Below are 20382 nucleotides of genomic sequence, written 5' to 3' on the forward strand. Positions count from 1 at the left end.
TTTATTCTCTCAAAGTTTAGGTGGCGAGAAGTCCAAATTCAGAGTGTCAGCTCAAGGGAAAGGCTTTCTATTGTCAGCTAACTGCTTAACCACTGAGAATCCTGGCCCAGTCAAGTGGACACAAAACCTTAGCTATCATAAACCACCCTCTGTCAACTTGGTACCCATAAACAATCTCAACCCAAAACACACTAACCCCATTACGGTGGTGGTTGTGTGACATCGAGTTGTTTCCGACTCACTGCAACCCTGTATAGGGTTTCGAAGGCTGGAAACCTTTATGGTGGCAGAAAACCTCATCTTTCTCCTGTAGAGTGGCTGGTAGATTTGAACTGCTGACTTTGTGGCTAGCAGCCCAACTCATAGCCCACTATGCTATCAGGGTATCATTATGTTGTTCCCAAATTCTTCCAAGTTCAAATTTCAACCTGGAACAAAATTCCTATTCATTTGCGAATCTAGAATACAAGTTATTTGCTTCCAAATACAATGGTGGAATAGGCAAAAGCTAGCCATTTCCATTACAAACAGGAGCAACTTGTATTGCTGCTCTCATTTCCTTCTGAGTGCTCATCAGAATTGCCTCTGACATCCATTATTCTACCAACTTTTGTACTCAATCTTTTGTGCTAAATCTAAGCTTTTACTATTAGGTAGCTTAGTACTCGTACTCTTCCAGCATCTGTTCACTATCCTATTTCAAAACCATTTCCACATTTTAGGTTATCTGTTGCAGCATCCATTCTCTTTTCCTGGTACCAAATTATGTCTTAGTTATCTAATTCTGCTATAATGGAAGTACCAAAAGTGGATGGCTTTAACAACTAGAAATTTGTTTTCTCTGTTTAGAAGACTAGAAGTCCAAATTCAAGTGCTTTGATGGAAGGCTCTAGGGAAGGCTTCACTCTGTTGGCTAATGATAAACCACTGAGAATCCTGGTCCAGACAAGTTAACAAAACACCTTAATAGGTTCCAGTCTCTGACTTTACAAACCAAAATAAGAAACTGTCAGCTGTAAGAATCCTTATCTGATCTCACGAGGGAATAAATTACTTTCCGCTTCCATTCTCACTTGCCTTCCTGATTCTCATTCAACTTTCAGAAAAAAATCCTAGATATTATCTCTCTTGTACACTGTCTGACTGTAACTCCAATGTACACCGTGAAGCATTCTGCTTTTAACTACTGTAAAGTAATTATACTGTGTGGTTACAGATCTTATTTATTACTTCTTTGCCTTAGCATCCAGTCCAATATTGATGATGGGGCTTCAAACAGTTTGTGGAAAAAAAGGAATGTAAAGATAATGGAATTTTTTCACAAACTTTTTGCAGTCCCATCATTTAAGTGCCCCCAAATATGAAAGAACAGTTATAATAAACATAATGGACCACTTTCTTCCTAAAGAATAAGAGATCAACAACATCAATTCTCTATACCCCACAGGCTTAGATTCCAATTACATACCTTCAACAAGTTAGTCATAGAAGCACGAAGAAATTTTGGTATTATTGCTAATAGCAAAGGGTCATGGGATAGGATCTCATGTCTAAAGAGGGCTCCCCAAGTCATTTGAGTTGAAGAGCGTAGAAACTAAAGGGAAAAAAAAAAGAAAAACCTCAGAGAGAGGATTTGGATTCTATAATCAAAATCAAGATAATTACTTAGCCCAGTAGTTATCAACTCTTTTTTCCCCTTCATAATAATATCTCTCTATAGTATTTTGAAATTGCCCTTACTATAATGCTTACTATGACCCACATGTTAATAAGACAGGCTGTGGGTGAAATGTATATCTGGGACTGTGGGCTGAACTCAGCCATGTTCTCTCTTATTTAAAGAAGGATATTAAAATCTCAGAATGTTAAAAAAAAAAATTATAAATTGGACAAAACTAATTTCCTAATGTAATTAATCAGAATTTTGCATTGAAAGTATGGTTAGTACCAAATCACCTGGGACATATCACATGTGACTGAGCATTACCAGAATGATGTTACCTGAGGGGAACATCTTAACCTAGACAGTGCAGTATTTGACTCATGAAAAAGACACAATTCCTTAGTAAAAATGACACAACAGTTATTTCTTATGGCCTTAAGAGTTATGTTTCTATATGTGCTGCTAATATTTTAGGCCATTCACCTTGATTTTAGCTCATCTAAACTTTGGGGAAGTTACCTGAATAAACCTTACCTGACTTGGATGGATTGTGAAAGCAAGAAAAGACTCCAGATATTTTCCAAAGTTCGCTGGGGTTTCCGCATCAGAATCTACACCCTGTAGGAGGGAACAAAAGACTTCTACACTGATGATGCTTATGCGGGAGGTAAGGGAGTAGACAAGAAATAAATATAGATAACTTAAACTCTCTAAAAAATTTCAATTTTGAAAGGACTTTCTACTTCTCTTTGGTCAAAGGTAGGTATCATTTCAAGGGCTAAAAGTAGGACAACTCCACCTACCTCAATCATCATTAAAACCCATTACACTACTGTGGGTAAAATAGTAAACTGAATAAGAATATTCAGTTAGGATATTAGAGAGAGAATAAAATCATATTAATTCTTCAGACCTTTTCACATCTCTGTACCTAAACTGTTAAATATGGCTTATGCCTGAAACCCTAGCCTTTCCAACCAGTCAAGTTATCACGAAAAATCAAGATATTAAACTCAAATGCTTGTTCTAATGTCTTATCCTTCAACTATTAAGACTGAGGTTCTTTATTCAATATGAAAAAATAAGGCATTCATTTAATTACCAAGTTTTATGGGTAAATAGGATTTCATAGGATGAGGTACTCAATAGACAAATGTTCTGTAAGTCTGAAAATTCTTAAGAATACCACACTGATATTCTGAATTAATGAATGTGGACATTCTCTTGACATTGATGACTTACTTGTTAAAACAAACTTACATTAGTCACACCCTGTTACATTACATAATCTAACATATAGAACCACACAATATAATTTGTAGGGAATGCACTAACAGGATAAAATTAATGGCATCTGCCACTCCTTTTGCAAAAATTACAGCTCTCCCCAGTGACCCTGAAGCTCTCCAGAAAGTGAGTGCTCACCAACAGTGCACATAGCTGATTGCCCAGTGCACACAACACCTGACAGAGTCTCTTCAAGAAAACATAGTGTTTTTCTACCAAGCCTCCTCCGTCAGCAGTTCTGTAAAATGATATAAGAGTGTGATTAAGCCACATATCCAGAGAACCAATGGGCTTCCCATTAAATGTACTATAAGCAGCCTGTGCCTTGACATTAAAATTTCTATTGATATTTAAAATAATTCAACCAATCAACCACCCCCTCCAAAAAAAACAAACAAACAAACAAAAAACACACAGGAAGATTGCAGTCTCATCCCTCAAGAGATCTTCTAGCTCTGGGCAGTACACAGCTCTTGGGAATTTTGTGATGATAATGTAAACTTTAAGGAGCTCTGGTAGCGTAGTGGTTAGAATCGGGCTGCGAACTGCAAGGTCCGCAGTTCGAAACTACCAGCTGCTCTGCAGGAGAAAGAGGAGACTTTCTGCTCCCATAAAGATTTATAGCCTCGGAAACCCTGTTCAGGGTCACTATGGGTCGGAACCGACTCAACGGCACTTAACAACAACAATGTAAACTTTGGACTTCTGGCATGGTACTATATCAGCACTGGACTGCAAAGCACAAAGCCAGCAGTTTAAACCCACCAGCGGCTCCTCAGAAACCCCATACAGGGTCACAATGAACCAGAACCGACTCAACAGTATTTCACAACAACAATGGAAACTCTGAAAGTGACTGTATAAAATAATGCATATGCTTCTGTACACAGTTGCATAAAACAACATCTGCTGATAACCAGGGAAAACTCAAGAGATTACTGGAGAAGCATGTAATCACTCTTTATGTGACCAATAAAATAAAAAGGCATATATAGTAAACCCATGACCTTGTGTCTCACTTCTTTAAGTCATGTAGTTCAAGCCTGCAAGCGTTTGTCTACTATTTTAGATGGCAAATAGCTCTATTAACTAAAAAAAATTCTGTAACTCATTTGCTGACAAAACCTGGCTTGAAATGATATGAATAATCCACTAACAAAAATTAATAATGACTAGGAGTCCTGGTGTGGCACTGTGGGCTAATGTGCTGGACTGCAAGGTCAGTTTGAACCGCAAGGTCGGCGGTTCAAGCTAACCAGCAGCTCCTCAGAAACCCTACAGGTTGAATCAGAAACAACTCAAAGGCACTCAACAATAACAGTAACACGGTGGCTCCACAGACTGCAAGCCACAAGGATCAGAGGTTCAAATCTACCAGTCACTCTGCGGAGAAAGGTGAAGTTTCTGCTCCTGCAAAGATTTAAAGACCCGGAAACCCTATGTGCTACGAGTTGAAACTGATATTATGGCATTTAACAATGAATAAGAGGAGCCCTGGTGGTGAAGTAGTTAAAAAGCTTGGCTGCTAACTGAAAGGTTGGTGGTTCAAACTCACCAGCTACTCTGTGGAGAAAAATGCCTGCTCACATAAAGACTACAATCAGAGAAACCCTATGGGGCCAATTCTATACTGCCCATTGTTGTTGTTAGGTACCTGAGTGGGTTCTGACTCACAGTGACCCTATACAAGGCTTGTAAGGCTGTACATCTTTATAGGAGTAGAATGTGGGTTGCTGTAAGTAGGAACTGACTTGAGGGCATTTTTTTTTTATTTTTTTTTTTAGTGTGACTAATTCTTTATTAGGTATCTTTGGAAGCAACAGTATAAAATCAAAAGCAAAGGCCTTGGGATAAGCACATGCTAGTCTGTAAAGATGTTGAAGGGCAACATGGACTTATGGTCTCTAGTACAAGCTCAGGAAACTGAATGCCTGGGTTTGAATCACGGCTTTACTCAACTAAGGTTGTGGTATATGGATGTGGCATGCTACTCGCAGCACAAACAGAGATGGGGCACTTAAGTGTAAATCAGGCTCTCTACAGAACTAGGAGTCCTGGTATGGTGCAGTAGGATAAAGCACTGGACCACAAAGTCAGTGGTTTAAACTCACCAGCTGCACCTCGGAAACTCTACACAGGGTTTCTATGAATTAGAACTGACATGATAGCACTTAACAACAACTATAAAACTAAAGAAACAGGCCCCCAAAACAGTTACAACAGCAGCAACCCAAAAGATATGCTATTCATTTAATTACCAGGATTCCCTAAAAACAGTGCTATAGTCTCCACAGGAAAGAAACTCATCATAAACGGAAGTAAGAAATTTTAAAAATGTTATGTTTCACATCTTTTCATTTGCCCTTGGGACCAAAAGTAAGAGAACACTATCAAAAGAGAGCACTGCGGCAGCTTCAGTTAATCCCAGCACACATTGTCACCTGACTCCTTGGTAACAAGCACAGAGCAGGAAACACTTTTATCTTTTCCAGGGCAAGTATGATAAAATTTTTAAAAAAGTGGTAGCCCATTATTTAAACAAAGTTTCTCCCTGCTGCTTCCATGAACCCCCACACTTCAGGTATTGACTACTTAGGCAGGGAGAGCATTTAATGTTCTGCACACAAGGCAGGCCTTGGGATAGTCCAGCAGATCAGAACCAAGGCTACCAAGAGGTCTGGAAAACATTACAAGCATTAAAGAGCATCAAGGAGATGACCGGTCTAGGGAGAAATGTGAAAAAGAGTGGTTGGTAAGTCAATGGCCACAACTTTTTTTAGCCTAAGGTCTTAAAAAAAGAGGTTGAACAAATTTCTTTAATAATGCCTCATTATCTTATCTAAAAACACAGTCAATTAGATAAGAACTTTAGATATATCCACATCAGACATAAGAATAACAAATGGTTAGAAAAATGTTGAGAAAAGTAAAGATACTCACTGTGCAGCAGAGAGTATATAGTGCATGGCAACATCTCCAAATAAAACCATCAGGGGCTTCCGGTCCTCCAACTTGCCCTAGGCCCAATTTTAAGCAAATGGTCATACAAACTATATTATTAAAAGCCTCAAAGTACCTACACCTTCTGTAACTATATAAAAAAAATACACTGACTTTGTAATTTCTCATATACCCAGGGCTAAATGAACACTAGAAAAAAGAAAACTCTCCTATTGGATGAATAACACCAGGGAGGTATGTACTCCTTAGAACAATCAAGCACACAAAACCAAAAGAGCAGCAGGTGTTCTAGGATAAAGCTTAGAAGACAAGAAGGGATAGGAAAGAGAGACAAATGGAAACGGTAAACACAGGGAGGAAGTGGGAAGGATGCTGTTACATTGTGGAGAATTGCAATCAATCAATGTCACAAAACAAACTGTATGAATTGAAAACCAATTTGTTCTACACATTTTCACTCAAATCACACACACACACACAATTAGATAAGACTTTTATTTTAAAATGTATTAGATAATGCTAACATGATAGCAAAGTAAATTATGTACAAAGTAAATTATTACCCATTTAATATTCCCACAAGAAAATGAATCAGTTTCATTTGTATGTAGTCAGTGTAGTCTCCATTTAAGATTCTTTGATGTAACACTATACTAGTTTTAAACTTTAGAACCACTTTTATTCCCGTAAGTGTGAAGTGCCAGATTCACAGCTGTTTCAAGAACAGCTGGCAAATCTCTGCATATTCAAACAATGTATTCCTAGGATAATGACAAACTTGTCCAAAGTGTATGGAGACAGGTAATAAGTTGGCCTCAGATAAAAAACAAACACACACAAAAAAATCAAGTTTTTAAATGGCCACATTATACAATTCAAATTACATAGTCCCCAGGTTATGAACAAGACCCACTGGATATGTAAGTTAAATTTGTAGTTAGTTGTAACAGGTGTGTATGTTTCTAATTTAGCCTTAATTTAGCACAAGAAAAGGCTTGAAGACTTCAATTATTTAAAAGCCACCCAGGCAACAAGTAAAGGTACTTGTAATGAATTTGTTGCAAGTACAGGTTGGCTTCAAGTTGCTGTTACTGTTAGGTTCTGTTGAGTCAGTACCTACTCATAGCAACCCTATGCACAACAGAATGAAACACTGACTGGTCCGGTGCCATCCTTACAATCATTGCTATGCTTGAGTCCACTGCTGCTGCCACTGTGCCAATCTATCTCATTTGGAGTCTTCTTCTTTTTTGCTGACCCTCCACTTAGCCAAGCATGATGTCCTTCTCCGGGGACTGGTCCCTCCCTCCTGATAATATGTCCAAAGTATGAGAGACAAAGTCTGGCCATGTGGCTCCTGAGGATTCTGGCTGCACTTCTTCCAAAACAGATTTGCTTGTTCTTTTGGCAGTCCATGGTACTTGTAATAATCTCCTCCAACACTATAACTCAAATGCATCTATTCTTCCATGGTCTTTATTTATTGTCAAACTTTCACACGCATATGAAAATACCAGGACTTAGGTGAGGCAAACCTTAGTCATCAGACATCTTTGCTCTTGAACACTAGAAAGAAATCTGTGCAAGCAGCTTTGTCTAATGCAGTATGTCGTTTGCTTCCTTGCTGGCTGCTTCCATGAGTGTTGATAGTTGACCCAAGGAAAATGAAGTCTTTGACAACTTCAATCTCTTCTCCATTTATATGGATGTTATTTATTGGTCCAGTAGTGAGGATTTTTGTTTTCTTCACTTTGAGGTATATTCCACACTTAAGGCTGTGGTCTTGATCTTCATCAGTAAGTAAGTCCTCTTCGGTTTCAGCAAGCAAGGTTGTGTATCATCTGCATACCACAGGTTGTTAATTAGTCTTCCTCCAATCTTGATGCCATGTTTTCTTTCATATAATCCAGCTTTTTGGATGATCTGTGCATTTGACACACTGAGTAAGTATGGTGAAGGAATACAATCCTGTCCCACACCTTTCCTAATTTTAAGCCATTCAGCGTTCCCCTATTCTGTTCGAACTGCCTCTTGGTCTACATACAGGTTCCTCATGAACACAATTAAGTGTTCTAGAATACTCATTCTCTGCAATGTTGTCCATAGCTGGTCATGATCCATACAATTGAAAGCCTTTGTGTAGTCAATAAAGCACAGGTAAATATCTTTTTAGTATTCTCTGCTTTCAGCCAAGATCCATCTGACGTCAGCAGTGATATCCCTTATTCTACATCCTCATCTGAATCCAGCTTGAACTTGAACCTCTAGCAGGCTCCCTGTCAATGTACTGTTGCAGCTGTTTTTGAATTATTTTTTGCCCAATTTTACTTGCATGCGATATTAATGATATTGTCAAATGACTTCCGCATTCCACTGGGGCACCTCCCTGGTAAAGGCAAAAATACGGTTATCTTCCTGACATATCTGTCTTCAAATTTCTTGGTATAGATGAATATGTGCCTCCAGTGTCACATCAGTTGGTTGAAAGATTTGATTGTGTTCCACAAATTCACGGAGCCTTGTTCTTTTGTCAATTCTTTCAGTGTATCTTGGAATTTTTCCTTTATTATCATGGGTTCTAGATCATATGCTTCCTCTTGAAATGGTTGAACACTGACTATTTCTTTTTGGTACAATGACTATGCATTCCTTTCATCTTCTTTTGATGATTTCTACATCATTCAATATTTTACCCATAGAATCCTTCAATAATGCCAATCAAAGTTTGAATTTTTTCTTCGGTTCCCTCAGCTTGAGAAATGCTGAGCATGTTCTTTCAAGGTTTTCTAACTCCAGATCTTTGCACATTTCATCATACTTGAGTCTGTCTTCTCAACCTAACTAACCTTTACATTTTTCTGTTTATCTCTTTTACTTCATTTCTTCCATTTGCTCTAGGATCTTCACAATAGCGAGCAAGTTTCAGTCTTTTCTGACATCTATTTTGGTCTTTTTGTCTTGATGACCATTTGCTTTCTTCCTGTATGATATTTTTGATGTCATCCCACAACTCTTCTGGTCTTTGGTCACTAGTGTATAATTCATCAACTCTGTTCTTAAACACGCAAGTAAAATTTTGCTAAAAATAATTTAGGTGAGATATGTTCAAGGTCATATCTTAGCTCTCATGAACTTGTTTTCTTCAGCTTCAACCTGAATTTGCATATGAACAATTGATGGTCTGTTCCAGTCTGCCCTGGCCTTGTTTTGACTGATGATATGGAGCTTTTCCACCATCTCTCTCCACAGATATAGTCAATTTGATTTCTGTGCATTCCATTTGGTGAGGTCCATGTGTATAGTCATCTTTTATGTTATTTTAAAAAGGTATTTCCGATGACCAAGTCACTGGTCTTGCAAAATTCTATCATGTGATTTCCAACATCATTTGTATCATCAAGGCCATATTTCCTAGACTGATCCTTCTTTTTTGTTTCTAAAAACTACATACTATTAAAGGGCAAGCTAGTATGAGTTTCTTAAGTCTGACGTTCATAATGCACGAACTTATTGTACACGCACATACCACCCTACCTGTCACAAGTTCTGCAGTTAAAAAGTCAGCATGATGGTTAGCTAGTCTGAAATTTAGGGATATGTGTGAACTTCTGAGCCCATGGACATTGACCTAGTCCCTGAGGGCTAGGTATGAGAGTAAAGCAGTATACTGGTCTGAAGTGCAGGGTGAACTTCCAAACTTGCAGCTAGTACCCATCCGACCTAGCTTGGATGGCTAGCTGACCAGAACTCAACCAGATGAAGAGATGTTTAATACTATAAGCAAATGTAAACTACTACACTTTGATGAATTGGACTTTTACTTATGAATGCAGTTGCTCAAAATTTTAACCTGAATGTAAGGATTCTTCATACCCAGGAACAAGTTTGTTTGTTCAGTGTACTGGCTAACAAGCTTTCATGACAGTACTGTTTCAGATTGAGGGCAGTAGGTAGAATTCCCAGAGTAGTTTTCCTCATTTTCAGATGGATCTGGTGAAAGGAGATGGGCAATGATGCTGACAGGACTTTCATGATTCAATTGTAATTATTAACAGAATTAATTGTTGAATGTCACAACTGTAATTATACAAGATGTGTAACTAAAAGGAGGGCGTAATCTTTCATTTCAGAACAGAAAATCCCAGGACCATCAAGAAGGAAGAGCATGAGCAGAGTGTGAGATCCCTACCTAGAAAAGTAGCAACAGCAGAGATGGTGGCAGAGCGATGGCACAGAGAGATGTGGCAGCTGAACCTACGGACTGAGTAAGGCTGTGTGCCTGCTGGCAGGAGGTGCCCTTTGGATATTTAAATGAATATATATTGTTTGTTTTGTATGTGTACATCAAATATTCTTGCTTTGTTCAGTTGTGAAATATAAGATATAAATTGGGTGCCACAGGGAGGAAGTAGGAGAACTGTTGTTGCAGGAAGGGGACTGTAATCATGGAAATCAAGCAAAGTGTGTAATTTTTTTAATGCAAAGCTGATAATCTTGTCTGCTAACCTTCACTCAATTCACAATAAACACCAAGTTAAAAAAACAAAACAAATCAGCTTGAAATGTCACTTACTTTTCTGCTGACTGCAATGAGAAGACACTCAGCTGCTCCCAACTGAAGTTCCTGTTCATTCAGCAGCAGACACAGCATCTCCAGGAGTTTACAGTTTTCTGCAGTAATATGACTCATGGAGACCCAGTCAATGTAGCCTGCTAGAGTATTCAGTGCTGCGACTCCTACTCGATAGTTTGCTTGGGCCTATATGAAAAAAAAAAATTTTTAACCATTAAAAGTCCTCACTAGCAGACAAGAGCAGCAGTCTATAAGCTCCTATTTTCTAATCCTAACCTATTAACACTATATGGTAGGGGCTCAATGGTTTCTCCTTCTAAAACACTGGCAATCTTAGCATCCATCGATAAGAACTTACTGACACGTGTGATTACTTTGTCTCTTTCAGAAATCTCAAATATTGTCATTTTACATGCCTCCCATCATGACTGAATTTGCCCTCTCCAAGGAGTCCTGGTGTGGCGCTGTGGATTAATGTGCCACACTGCAAAGCCGTTAGAACTGCAAGGTAAGTGGTTCAAGCTCACCAGCTGCTTCTCAGAAACCCTATACAGGGTCGCTATGGGTCGGAACTGACTCCACGGCACTTCACAACAACAAGGTATATGCTGGTAGCGTAGTGGTTACAAATCAGGCTGCTAATCTCACAGTCAGCAGTTTGAAACTACCTGCTGTTCCACAGGAGAAAGATGAGGCTTTCTGCTCCTATAGATTTATAGCCTCGGAAATCCTACGTAGGGTTGCTATGAGTTGGAACTGACTCCATGCACATAACAACAACAACAGGTGTACGTAGTCCTGGTGTGGTGCTATAAGATAATGTGCTGAACTGCAGGGTCAGTTTGAGCTGAATGGTTGGCAGTTCAAGCCCACCAGCCACTCCTCGGAAACCCTATATAGGGTCATTATGAGTCAAACCGGCTAGATGGCACTTAACAAGAACAGATGTATGCAAAGATCCTAGTATGCAAATGATCCTATAGGATAAGCACTGGTCTGCTAACCACAAGGTCATAACCCACAAGCCACTCCTTGGAAACCCTATACAGGGTCTCTATGAGTTGCACCCAATGGGACACCACTTAACAGGTGTATGCAAATGAGTCCTAGTTGTGCAGTGGTTAAGTGCTGGACTGCTCACTGAAACATTGGTTTGAACTACCCAGCTTCTATATGTGGTAAAAAGATGTGGCAGTTGACTTCTGTAAACATTTACATTCTTGATAACCCTATGGAGCAGCTCCGCTTTGTCCTTTCATGTCGCTACGTGTTGTATCGGCTTAAAAGCAATGGGTTGGGTTTTGGTTTCGTAGGATCATGTATCCCTCTACTACCTGAAACCTTCAAAGTCTCCCTCTAACTCCACACAGAGCTCTTACCTTAGATTCCTGAGAAGCATCTGTCTTCTGAAAGAAAATTCAAATAAGAGCCAGTGTTTTTAATAAGCAAAAGATTAGGCAATTCTTCTTTCCCCTACCCTGAAATATGAGGCCTTCAAATTATAATAATTATGATATACAACTTTTAGTCTTGGAAAAGAATATAATACTGAGAACATACAACTGATACTCCCCTAAGGAGAACAGATAATTTCATTTTTATATTGAAACAAAAATTATATATTTAAAAAACTCATAGAAATTTTCAGAGAACATTAAGATTCACAAAGACAGCCTTATTGCAAACAGTTTATAAAGAAATACGACTAGCAGATGAACAATGAATAGGCTCTACATTGCTCGTAATAAAAAGAAATACAGGTTAAAACAAAATATTACCATTTTGTAAAATGTAAATAGTAAAATACCAAGAAACTGTAACTGGCAAGGGTATGTTGAAATGACACAATATGAGTGGAAAAAGAAAGACATAAACTCATATGCATATAATTCCCGAGCATGTGTATATAGTCACAGCTAGGGAAAAATGATGCACAAAACATAGCAGCACCCTAACCATATCCAAATATTGCTTACTCAGTAAATGTTGTATAATTATAGTTGGCTTTTTTTTTTTTAATAGTTGGTTTTTAACCATACATTTCAACTTCTATAATATTACCTATATTTATAACTTATAAACATACAAAATTATTTTCCTCAGGAACTCCTGAAATGAAAATTAAGGGTAATTTCTATGTGGCGCTGTGGGTTAATGTGCCAGACTGCAAAGCCATTTGAGCTGCAAGGTCAGCGGTTCAAGCTCACCAGCTGCTCTTCAGAAACCCTATACAGGGTCACTATGGGTCGGAATTGACTTGATGGCACTTAACAACAACTGAAGACAGTTAAAGGAGAAATATTGTAAGTAGGAAGAACAATTTCTGAAATACCTGGACACTTAGTACCACTGGGATCATAAGAATTTGTTTTATAGTTCCTTCTCTCAACTTTCAGAAATAAACTGTTTATAAGGAGCATGTATTAAGCTTTCATCATCAGTGGCCAAGAAGTGTTAACAGGGCAGACATGAGAAGAACCTGCCAAGAGCATCTACTGATGCTGCCTAAGAGGGAAAGGCAGCCAAGAGACGACAGGAAAGACCAACCTCTACGTTCTTGAGACAACGAATACCCTCATTCAGACTTTTATTCCCATTCAGACTATCCATGCTTCCTGGGACCAGTGCAGGATAAAGGGAGCAAGTCTATTCCTCCCATCTTTGTTGATCACTCAACTCATGCCCCAGTTGTGAAGGTGAAGAGATTTGAGAAGGAATGATGAGTACACTTAGAAACTGACAGTATATAAAGCAACTTTTGGTGTGCTCTGGTCCTGAGCACAAGCGGTATCCTAGTTTAGCAGATGGGAAGAACTGAAGCCAAGGCTAAGAGAGGAGTCACAGTGGATATGTTCTAATTTGTTTCAGTCTGGTAACATATTCTAGGCTAGATTTCTAGGACACCTAAGCATTCACAATCTGAAAGTATTAGAAATGAATTCAAACTTTAAAAAAAGTATTAGAAATGAATTCGAACTTAAAAAAATTATAGCCAATGAACAAAAGATCATTCTTAATGTTACAAAGCTGCAATGCTCTTCTTGTAAAACGCATGATCATGGATCTTCAAAATGTTTACAGCTCTATAGGTCCTAGCTCCTTTAGTATTCTATCAATACCATATCAATTTTCATAAATTCCAAAGTTATTTCTCAATTCATTTTATGCAGATAATACTTAAGATTACTATCCCACAAAGTTGAAATACCTTTTTTCCTTGTGGAATGTTAAGCTTCCCAGACAATAAGATTCCTCGCAAAACAGAAAGGGAAAAAACAACAACAAACAAAGCATATGGTTGTTGCTAAGTGCTGTTGAGTTAGTTAATAGTCATAGCTACCCTGTGAGCAGCTGGTGGGTTTGAACTGCCTACATCAGCACAAACCATCTAATGCACATTCTTTGCATAACAACACACTATATAACATATAAAGTGTCAAACAAGTATATGGCATACGTTAAGTATTCACTTTGACTTCCTCCCCTTCCTCCTCACCTAACAGTTCATAGTTATCTTTTCCTCATCTGGCAATTGTGTTAGTACCTAGCATTTCTCTGAAAAAAGACCTAATGAGGCTGCCATGAGCATAAGAGCCAATCACATTCATTCTATTTTGCAAAATAAGTACTAGATCAGGGCTTCCCACCTCAGTAATACTGACATTATGGGTGGGGTAATTCTTGGTTGCAGGAAGATGTCCTATACATTATAGCATGTTTAGGGCAGGGCATCATAGGTCTATAAACAGTAGATGCTTGTAGCAACCTCCAGTTGTGACAACCAATGTTTCCTGACATTGCCCAATGTCTCCTTGTGGAAGAAAATGGCCCCCTGGCTGAGAACCAGTGTACTAAATGGAACTTTCAAACTGTCTTCTTATGAAAGGCCACTACAAAATTGATAATAACTAAAAGGACTCTATCTTGCTGGTCCTTTTCTACAGAAGGGAAAAATGAAAATACCAGGGATCACTGTAGTCAAGATAAACTTAGTGCAACCATGTCCACTTCAAAAGGAACCAGGACTATTACATTTAACAAAGATACCACCTTGACTGATCAGAAACTCAAGTTTTCAAATATTAAGAATTAGCCTTTATTTTTTATATTATTTAAGTTTCCTTACTATAAAATCATTTTCACTAGCAAAGAAACTCATTGAAATGAGTCTGTTAGAAAATCAGTTTATTTTTTCCTATGATCTCCCAATTTCTTTGTCACTTTACAAGATGCATTTTCTTTTGATGATCCTTGAAGGATTATTGCCTTAAAAAATGATTAACAAAACCACTCACATTAGGAAATAGAACTTTCTTGGGGTAGGGTATTCCTTACCACTTGCCGGTACTTGTTTAAATTTTCCTGAAGAGTGTTAAGGAGAAAACTGAAGATCCTTTCCATGTTCTGGGTTAGTGTTTGTTGGATATCCCTTCTTCGCTGAGAAGGAAGTGTCTGAAATGTCACTACATCCTCTGCCAGTCGCAAAAGAATGAACATCACTAATTCTGTCTGTGTTTCCTATACCAACAGAAATAAGCTATTTAATTAAACAAAGTGATTTCTATGCCCCACAACTCTCAAAAAGCACTAAAAATTTGAAGATCCAAGAAAAGCATATTGAATGAACTGTATTTCATACCCCTTGCTTGGAAAGAGTATCCAATTCTATTAGCATGTCAGGCCAATGCTGAGGCCACTCTCGCTTGATCATTTCTACAACAATTCGAGACAGAACATCTTTAATATGGTTTTCTTCTTCCAAAATGTTTAATGTTCCCTGAAAAAGAACAAGAAATACTGAGAGATCGGTAAGAACGAATTCCTGGAACAATGCTGGGCTGTAAAAGAGTATAAAACTTATAAGCAGGCATGGTTTTAACCTAAGCATAGCAAACAAACCTGTTCATCATGTTTGAGTCACTTGTCCCGCATTCTCTAATAATTCTTCCTACGTACAGCTTAAGTGAGGGTTGCACCAGAGAAAATGCTGTCATGCAGAACAAGGAAGACATCATAGTTCTCCTTTGCCAACTGTAGAAACTCTCATATGATTTAATTTTATTAAGATGGTGGGAGAGTACAGAAATAAGAGATGAATAGTAGAGAAAAGTTCTGGTGTGGCATTGTAGGATCAGCACTGGACTGCTAACCACAAGGTCAGCAGTTCAAATTCATCATTCTCTCCTTGGAAATTCTATACAGGGTCCCTATGAGTCGGAACCTACTCGAAAAGCATCTAACAAGTACACTGAGATGATAATATAATAGAGTGTGGAGATGCAATTGAATATTTTACCAGGAGTTCTAGGATTAGAAGTTATAGAAAGACCATTATTAGGTCTCTCATTCTGAAGTTTGAAGATGTCAACACTTGTGACTTATGATTTCTATTAAGTCTCCCCAGAACTAGCCCCAAACAAATACTAGCTAAATAAGTTCATTGTTGTTGTAGTGGTTAAGTGCTGTCAAGTCAGTTCCGATTCGTAGTGATTCTATATAGGGTTCCAAGGAGCAACTGGTGGGTTTGAACTGCTGATCTTGTTAAGCCGTCCAGTGCTTATCCTACAGCACCACACCACAACTTCAGTAAATTAGTGATTTTTAAAGGATTTCTTTGTTTCCTAATAAAGACATTATACTTAAGAAAATGAAAAGGATAGGAAATCTATCTTTCATACTATTTGTTTAAAACAAAGGAAAAAAAAGCTGTGGACTTAAATGTTTAAAGTCATAGTGTAACTGTGGAAACAATTCATTTTGCATATATTCTTATTACTAGCATCATACAGTATAGGGTTTCTGAGGAGCGTCTGGTGGGTATGAACCACCAACCTTGTAGTCAGCAGTTCAAGTGCTTATCCTACACCACCACACCAGGACTACATCATACAGCATTTTTATTGTTAGGTGCCATCGAGTCAATTCCGACCCATAGCGACCCTGTACAGCTTCCTAGGAGCAGCTGGTGAGCTTGAACTGCCAACCTTGCAGTTCAAATGGCTTTACAATATAGCACCATTAACCCATAGCGCCACACTAGGATTCCACATACAGTAGTCAGGGATAAAAGTAAACAAACAGCAAAATTTCAATTCTCTAGATCTAAGAACCCATTCATTTACTGAAAATGTTTAATCTCTTGTGCCCCATCTTTATCATTTAAAAACAGAAGTCAACACAGAAGGGATGAAATAAAATCTACTATGGGAAATATAATAAATTATGATTTCTTATAATGGTAGTCCTTTTTACCATAAAGGTAAATATTTAACATTATGTAAAATATGCTGTTTGACCTATGCAGAACCAACCAAGTTTTACACAAATACTATATTGAAGAAGTCACATTTTGTCTAAGCTACCTTGGAAACACAAGTCTTCCAACCAACCATTCCTTACATTTGCCATCAGCTCCATGACACTGTTCTTCAGATAGAACTTCTCCAGTCGAGACATGCTGTTCCATCGAAACCTGGCCACCAAGAGAGAGAGAGAGCTAGGTTACAAGCCTTCTCTTCAGCAGAGACGGACTCTTGATTCTTTCTGCTCCCATATTTATAGCCTCAAAGACCCTGTAAGGGGTTACTGTAAGTCAGAATTGACTTGATGTCAGTGGGTTTGACTTTGGGCTTTTACATATGTATAGGGAGTCTTGGTGGTGTAGTGGGTCAAACACTGGCCCATCTAACTGAAAGGCCAAGGGTTTGAAGCCATTAGGTGCTCCATGTGAAAAAGATGGGCCATTGCTTCTATAAAGATTTAGTCTCAAAAATCCTCTTTCCTACAGAGTCATTCTGAGATGGAAAGGACTTTGTAGCAATTGGTTGGCTTTGGATACACTGCAAAATTCTAAAAAGGCTTTGAGGTCTACTGGCATATAGTTGTTACTGTTAAATGCTATCTAGTCGGTTCTGACTCATAGCAACCCTATATAGGGTTTCTGAGGAGCGACTGGTGAGTTTAAACTGCTGACCTTGTGGTTCGAACCAACCTTGTGGTCCAGTGCTTTATCCTGGATTCTGGCATATAGTAGGAGCTTAATACAATCTGGTTGAATGACGAGCAGCTAATATTTTTTTAAATGCTTAGTATGTGGCCAGGCACTGTACATGGATGATGATACTGAAGAGCAGAAAGGTTAAGCCCTGGATGAGGTTCTAATAACCTCTTGGGGATCATTCCTTTTTTTTTTCCTTGAGGACTGCTCTTTTCTACTTACCTAAAGAACATCATCACAAGTTAGCTAAGAAATTAAGATTTGCTCTCTCACATACTTCAGTGGTAAAGTCCAAAGATGCCTTACTTGACAACGTGTTCCAGGATCTGAAGGCCAAAGTGCCTGACGATGGCAATCTGGGTTTTCTCAGCCAGCCTCAGGCCACAGGGGACACAGATAGGGCACTTTTCTTTAAATTCTTCACAAAACTGAAATATGAAAAGTTAGTGTTTCTCTTGAGAGCTAAGAGAAAGTAGAAACTAAGTTTTATATTAAATTCTAATCTGAGCTATATTTTTTAAGTTGCAGAAAACCCCAAATCAGTATTATATTAATGAACAAACTATAAGCATTTTTCTTTTACTTTGATGATTTCAGATTATTAAGTTTTAAAATGAAGGCCTACAGGAGTAAAAAACTGTTTGTTAGAGATATACCTGAGATATACAGCAGTAAAATGACAACTCCTAGGACTTATTAGAGTTTAACATATCCTACTGTATTTAGAACTTACAGCCACTGAATTTAGGTGGTAGGTATAATGCAGGATTATTGTATTATCTCTAATTTTCATGTCAATTTTTAAGTATTCCATACTAAAAAACAAACTAATAGAACTCAATTGTTCCAAATCTCAAATCCTGTCGTGTATACCCATCTACTGTAAATTTTCCTCCAAGTGGCGCTATATTATGAAGTTGCATCACTTAAGCTTTTGTTTTTATTAGCATCCCCATTTGTATAAGGAATCCGAAATAGTATTTCGAGAGTCAGTCCCAGGACTAGAGGGACTCAAGAAAACTACTTTGAGGAAACCAAATTGCCCTTGTTAAAATGCAAAGTAAGTGGTAAAAAGTTCATCTTTGCGCAAAACAGTCTAAGAATATCGCACACTAAAAATCACAAGGTGTGTGCTTGTGTATGAAGGAGCCCAGAAATGCCCAACACACAGAGAAAGGGGCTGGAGCTCGGTTAGGGCTGGTCAGCAGGGAAGCGTTCAGAGCCAGAAAGACCAGAAAGAAAGAGATTTGGGGTGGGGGGCGGGATCAGCACGTGCGCCAAGGGAAGGCGAAGGGATGGGGGATTTGGAGTGCGGCCAGAAGTGGGGAAAATGGGGAGACTCGTGGCGCGGACGGGAGTGAATAGAAGCTGGGAACAGTAATGGAGAGGGTAGTGCGAAGTGGAGAGGGGCAGCCAGGGGCTGGAGTGTCCCGAGTAAAGGGCAGTCGCGGCAAGGAGGAGGCGGCGGGGTGGGGCGGAGGCGGGGGTGGGGGTTCGGAGAGGCATGGAGGGCCTCCAGGGAAGGACCCCCAGGGTTTGGAGGAGATCTGGAAGACTGGGATAGGGGTAGGGTCTCGGACTAGGCCCGGGTGGTGGCAGGACCCTGGCTACCTTGAGGGCTTCCAGCCGGTAGCGCTGGGTGGAGCTGGGGTCCATCATGACCGTCACCGCTTTCACCAGCTGCTCGCACAGCGCGTTCACTTGATCCATCTCCATGGCTAGCGCCACGCGCCGCCAACACAAAACACGACCGTCCCTAGAGCACGAGGCGCGGAGCTCTCCCTAGGCGGGACCACAAGCTGGTACCGGGCCGCGTTGGGCTGGGGGATGGGGAGCAGGGGGAGGAGCGTGAGCAGCAGAAGCCCAAGCCAGGAAGGAGCCAGCGCTGCGCACGCGCCAGACTCGACACTGCGCAAGCGCCTGCGGAAGTGGCGGCAGCCTTGTGACGGTTACCTTCGGTGGGCGGAGCTGGCGACGGAAGGACCGCGGTGCGCAGGCTCGTCAACTGCCCTGCTCGGCGCGCGCGGTCTGATCTGTCAGAAGGGTTTGTTTTTTGAGTGCCCAGTCCTTGAATGAACACCACCACCCCCTCTCCTGTGAGGGCGCTACCAGGCAACAATCCTTCATCCATTTTCTTCGTCGTCACGGGGACTAGAGCTCTGTCTGAACTTACTGGACTGGCTCCTGGAAAGGCGACAAGATATTCAATACCCTTTCATCTTCCTTCCAGCAGACACCGAGCCCTGCAACTGTGGCTTCCGCCGTTGACAGTTCTGCCAGGTGTTTATTCCATTGGTGAGTGAGTTTAGAACTGTTCAGTATCACAGTTCACTGTTTTTAGACTTTTCATCCTGCCTTGGCTATTGGTTTTATAATAAAGTTGTGGAGTCGGTTCCGACTCATAGCGACCCTGTACAGGATTTCCGAGGCTGTAAATCTTTACGGGAGCAGAAAGCCTCATCTTTCTCCCGCGGAACAGCTGATAGTTTCGAACTGCTGACCCTGAGGTTCGCAGCCCGATTCGTAACCACTACGCTACTGGTAATTGGGCTCGAAGTTAAGTGAAAAGAAAAATAACTAAAACCCTGGTATTGTCCTGTAAGGGGATTATTATAATTATTTATGTTTAGGAAAAATATTTTTGTCTGCAGTTGTTAAATCTTCATCTTTGCTTGTACTTTCCTGGATGGTATCACCTCTTAGGCACCAAACTTGTTTGGACATATTGGGATGTTGTTTCTTGTTAAGTGCCATCATCAACTCAGTTCTGACTAATAGAGCGACCCTATATAGGGTTTCTGAGGAGTGGCTGGTGGGTTTAAACCACCAACCTTGTGGTTTGCAGTCTAGTGCTAATCCTACAGCACCACACCAGAACTTCACATATTGGGAGAAATCAAG

General features: G+C 39.6%; 2 protein-coding genes across 3 annotated transcripts in view; one reads left to right on the plus strand and one right to left on the minus strand.

Annotated features, from left to right (window-relative positions):
- The window catches only part of XPO5 (exportin 5), a 49337-nt gene extending 30128 nt beyond the window's left edge, over positions 1-19209 (minus strand). Inside the window, exons 1-11 of the mRNA XM_006860496.1 lie at positions 19093-19209; positions 17788-17909; positions 16884-16956; positions 15124-15261; positions 14820-15002; positions 11864-11890; positions 10485-10670; positions 5891-5967; positions 3089-3188; positions 2198-2281; positions 1469-1594 (exon numbers count right to left, since the gene is read on the minus strand). Coding sequence (XP_006860558.1) covers positions 1469-1594; positions 2198-2281; positions 3089-3188; positions 5891-5967; positions 10485-10670; positions 11864-11890; positions 14820-15002; positions 15124-15261; positions 16884-16956; positions 17788-17909; positions 19093-19197 — 1221 coding nt within the window. The 5' untranslated portion in view covers positions 19198-19209. The remainder of the gene's footprint in view (positions 1-1468; positions 1595-2197; positions 2282-3088; positions 3189-5890; positions 5968-10484; positions 10671-11863; positions 11891-14819; positions 15003-15123; positions 15262-16883; positions 16957-17787; positions 17910-19092) is intronic.
- Positions 19210-19612: 403 nt separating this feature from the next.
- POLH (polymerase (DNA directed), eta) overlaps positions 19613-20382 on the plus strand; it is a 47613-nt gene continuing 46843 nt past the window's right edge. Inside the window, exon 1 of one of the 2 annotated variants that reach the window (XM_006860497.1) lies at positions 19613-19776. The gene's annotated coding sequence lies outside the window, so the exon portion shown is untranslated. The remainder of the gene's footprint in view (positions 19777-20382) is intronic. The other variant, XM_006860498.1, reaches the window with a different exon arrangement.

The sequence above is a fragment of the Chrysochloris asiatica genome, unplaced genomic scaffold (assembly GCF_000296735.1).
Source record: "Chrysochloris asiatica unplaced genomic scaffold, ChrAsi1.0 scaffold00038, whole genome shotgun sequence".
NCBI classification, from domain to species: domain Eukaryota; kingdom Metazoa; phylum Chordata; class Mammalia; order Afrosoricida; family Chrysochloridae; genus Chrysochloris; species Chrysochloris asiatica.